The sequence below is a fragment of the Myotis brandtii genome, unplaced genomic scaffold (assembly GCF_000412655.1).
Source record: "Myotis brandtii unplaced genomic scaffold, ASM41265v1 scaffold125, whole genome shotgun sequence".
Classification (NCBI taxonomy): domain Eukaryota; kingdom Metazoa; phylum Chordata; class Mammalia; order Chiroptera; family Vespertilionidae; genus Myotis; species Myotis brandtii.
In genome coordinates, this window is record NW_005354385.1 from 12,006,626 (window position 1) to 12,010,433 (window position 3,808).

Consider the following 3,808-nt stretch of genomic DNA (forward strand, 5'->3'; position numbering starts at 1 on the left):
GGGTGGGATAGAAGGGGTTAATGGGGGGGGAAGGGGACATATGTAATACTTTCAACAATGAAGATTTAAAAAATAAAAGTACCTCCTATGTAATTAATGAAAATTAAGGGTATTTTCACTTCTGAAATAAAGCTCTCTTTTTAGCAATATAAACTATGTTCATGTTTAATAGAAACTTGCCATGCTCTAAACTTTAAAAATATTTTCCATTCAGTAAATGATCTGCCTTTAGTGCACACCAGTGAACTGAGATACTTGGAGTTTGGTAAAGGTCATTTCAAATACTAAAAGCAAATTAGGGCAAAGTGTTCACAGCATTGGTACCTACCCTGATCACCAAGGACTCATTTGTATTTCTTCACTCCCTTAATGACATATTGTTTTAAAAAAGACTTTGCCTGTATTAATTTATTAATTGAAATGGTGACAGCAACATGAAATTTACAAAGAGAGCTTCCAATAATCAAGAAATGCTTGTAATAAACAGTGCTATAGAATTTCAAAAAAAGCAGAGACTGGATGTTAAACCTTACAGGTCAATGGAGGCATTGAGAATAAAACACTAGGAACACAAATTAATAAAAGGATGGCATTCTAAAATTGAGTCAATAAGGATATTCACCACATGGGTTGATTGCAGAGCTAAGCGAAGCAGCTCCAGTGGAAAGGCCGCCTTTAGAAACCGATGAAGCCACAGAAGGTATAGAAGATGAAGTTGGTACAGTAGAAGAGGCTGTTGAGGATGGTAACCGTTCTCCAGACTCCATATCTATGAGGGGGAGAATTCTCAGTTTTAGATAGAATTAGTCAAAAGAGTTAAACATACTTAAAATAAGTCAAACATTTAGGCATAGTTTGTAAAGATATGAAATAAGTTTAGAACATGTTCTTCAGAAAGATAAAATATGGAATAAATAAAACCAATATAATTAAATCGAAAATTATTTCAAAATAAAAAGTAAAGAAAACAAAAACACCAAGTCTGACACATAAAAAACTCTCACAAAATAAATATGCATTGGGGTTGAAGAGTATAAACCTAATCATGAGAGAAATGGATATACAGATTACATTTGATAAGAGACATCATCTGGGTTCCAAGGCTGTGTCTGGAGCTTATTAGCTATAACAGTGTATATATTATGTCACTTCAGTGAACCTTCCATTTCTGCATGCGGACTGAAGATGTAGTTGGAAGGATTAAATGAGATAATGCAGATAAAGTGCTGAGTACCTAGCATTCAAAAACTGTCAGCTTTTGTTTTTATTAAGTGAATGTGTGTATAATGAGCCATGTGCATGTGAGGCAGTAAAAGAAACCTCAAGGTATTTTTAGATTATTGCTTTCAAGTAAGTATTTCAGTCATATCTATTTATAGATTAAGTATATGCTTGGAATGTTATCATATTTTTTAGCCAGATACATTTTGTGTTAAGACTTAAAAATAAATGCCTTACAATTGTATAAGTACCAATGGTAGCGTGTTTTTACTGTGAAATTTTCAAAATAAGCTGGAACACAAGGTTCCAAATATAAATAAAACATCAGTACATTAATTTTTGGTTGAAAAATATAATTACGATCACATGAGTTATTATTCATTATTGAAGCATACTACATAAAAATTGGTAAAATCCATTTATTCAGATTAAGAAAAACGTGTTCATTAAAATAAAAGCAGTTCAGGTATCCAAGAACCATTACTTCCCAGATTTCTGTTATGGCCAGAGCATCCAGATCTGATACTTGCACTCCTGTAACAGCCTCTCATTCTGAGGCTGTGTGTTAAGAATACCACTTTCACCTAAGGTTCCAAATCACCGCTGTGAGAAGAAACAAGTCATCTTTTCTGTCAAAGAACAGTGTAGACAGTCACCATTTTGGGCAGCGTAACTTGGCAGCCGCCATGTTGGCCGCATGGCTTGCAGTTCCCCTGGGGGCCGCCATCTGGAAATGGCAAAGGCCAACCCCTCCCTTTGAATTAGCCAATCGCGAAAGACTGTGCGCCTCAGCTCCAATCAAGAACAAGGGACAGGTCACGTGCGTCCGTGATTATAAAGCCGAGCAGATCGCCTGCTTGGTGTGTGTGCGCTTCCAGACCATGTGTGTGCACCCTTCTATGTAGAAGTAAAGATACTTGCCTTGCTGCCTGGCTCCTGAGTATGTTTTGTGTTCTACCAGGATCCCTGCATTGGGGGGCTTGCCTTATTTCTAACACCACTAACCAACAGACTCTTTTTTGGCCAAAAACAGCCCATATATCACAAGATCAAAATGTAATAACATGATTCCCCCACCCACAACACAGTTATCTAAGGAACAATATCAACTAGTAGGTACATCTTTTAGTTTAGGACATTTATCCTATACTAGAGGCCCGGTGCACAAATCGTGCATGGGTGGGGTCCCTTGGCCAGGCCTGCGATCGGGGGGATGGGATGGCTGGCCTGGGGAGGGGCCTCGGGAGGTTGGCTGTGGGAGTGCACTGACCACCAGGGGGCAGCTCCTGTGTTGTGCATCTGCCCCCTGGTGGTCAGTGTGTGTCATAGCAACCGGTCTACCAGTTTTTCAGTCATTCGGTCACTAATATGCTAAGTGTCCAGTCATTCATTCAACCAATCAAAGCATAATATGCTAATGATATGCGAAGGCTGCTCAACTGCTTGCTACGACATGCACTGACCACCAGGGGCAGACAGTCAACTGGTCGACCAGTCACTATAACATGCACTGACCACCAGCAGCAGATGCTCCGACTGGTAGGTTAACTTGCTGCTGGCATCTGGCCAATCGGGAATCAGTGAGACAGGCCAGACATTCCCTGGAACCCTCCTGCAGACCCTCCTCCTGGGCTAGCCAATCTCCCACGTCCCTCCCTGTCCCCGATCGTGCACCACTGGGGTCCTGTGGCCTGGCCTGCGCCCTCTTGCAATCCAGGACCCCTCAGAGGATGTCGGAGAGCCGGTTTCAGCCCGATCCCACAGGCCAGGCCGAGGGACCCCACTGGTGCATGAATTTGTGCACTGGGCCTCTAGTCCAATTAATAAAAGCCTATGTGGTCGTCACGCCCTCATGCCGTGATGCCCTCATGTTGCAATGAGTGATCACCTGGAGGCTGCATGCGCAGTGGACGTGCACGGGTAAGCAGGGCTGCGTGCACACGCTGGTGGGCTGGGGCTTGATGCTGCATGCCCGGCATGGAGGCGGGGCTTGCGGCTCCACGCAGCAAGGCCTAGGGGTCCCACCTCCAGGCTGTGTTGCAGCCTGTGATCTGGAGCAAGTCTTAGACACCCCTAAATACTAGTTTCTTCTCTGAAAAATGACAGAACTGAATTATATTATCCTTCAAATAACTGAGTTTTATCAAGTTGGTGATTAAAAAACCTTCAGATTACATTAAAATATTTAACAACTTAATTCTATTTTTTCCTTTTCCTTCCTTCCATTGTCCTTACTTCTACCTCTAAATGTGTATCATGCTGAATTATAGATTTCTGTAAAATCTTTTAAAGATTTACTCTTGTCTTATTTATACCTCAAGAGACTTTATGATGAGACAATTATCCAAGAGCAAAGAACTGATTTCATACTACTCAGTAAATATCTATTCAGGGAGACTTCTTTTCCATCCAAAAGGATTAAGTATTCTCTTGCAAGGAGCTATCTGTGAGGAAAAGGTTATCTTAAAGATGTAAGATATCGCCTGGCCGGCTTGGCTCAGTGATTGAGTGTCAGGCCATGAACCAGGAGGTCATGATTCGATTCCCGGTCAGGGCACATGTCAGGGTTGTGGGCTCAATTCCCAGT

General features: G+C 41.7%; 1 protein-coding gene across 17 annotated transcripts in view; it reads right to left on the bottom strand.

Moving 5' to 3' along the window:
* Positions 1–3,808, bottom strand: part of BAZ2B (bromodomain adjacent to zinc finger domain, 2B) — a 331,540-nt gene that overhangs the window by 122,705 nt on the left and 205,027 nt on the right. For all 17 annotated transcript variants that reach the window (XM_014534088.1, XM_014534089.1, XM_014534091.1 and 14 more), the window contains one exon: positions 623–769. In XM_014534088.1, coding sequence (XP_014389574.1) covers positions 623–767 — 145 coding nt within the window. In that variant the 5' untranslated portion in view covers positions 768–769. The remainder of the gene's footprint in view (positions 1–622; positions 770–3,808) is intronic.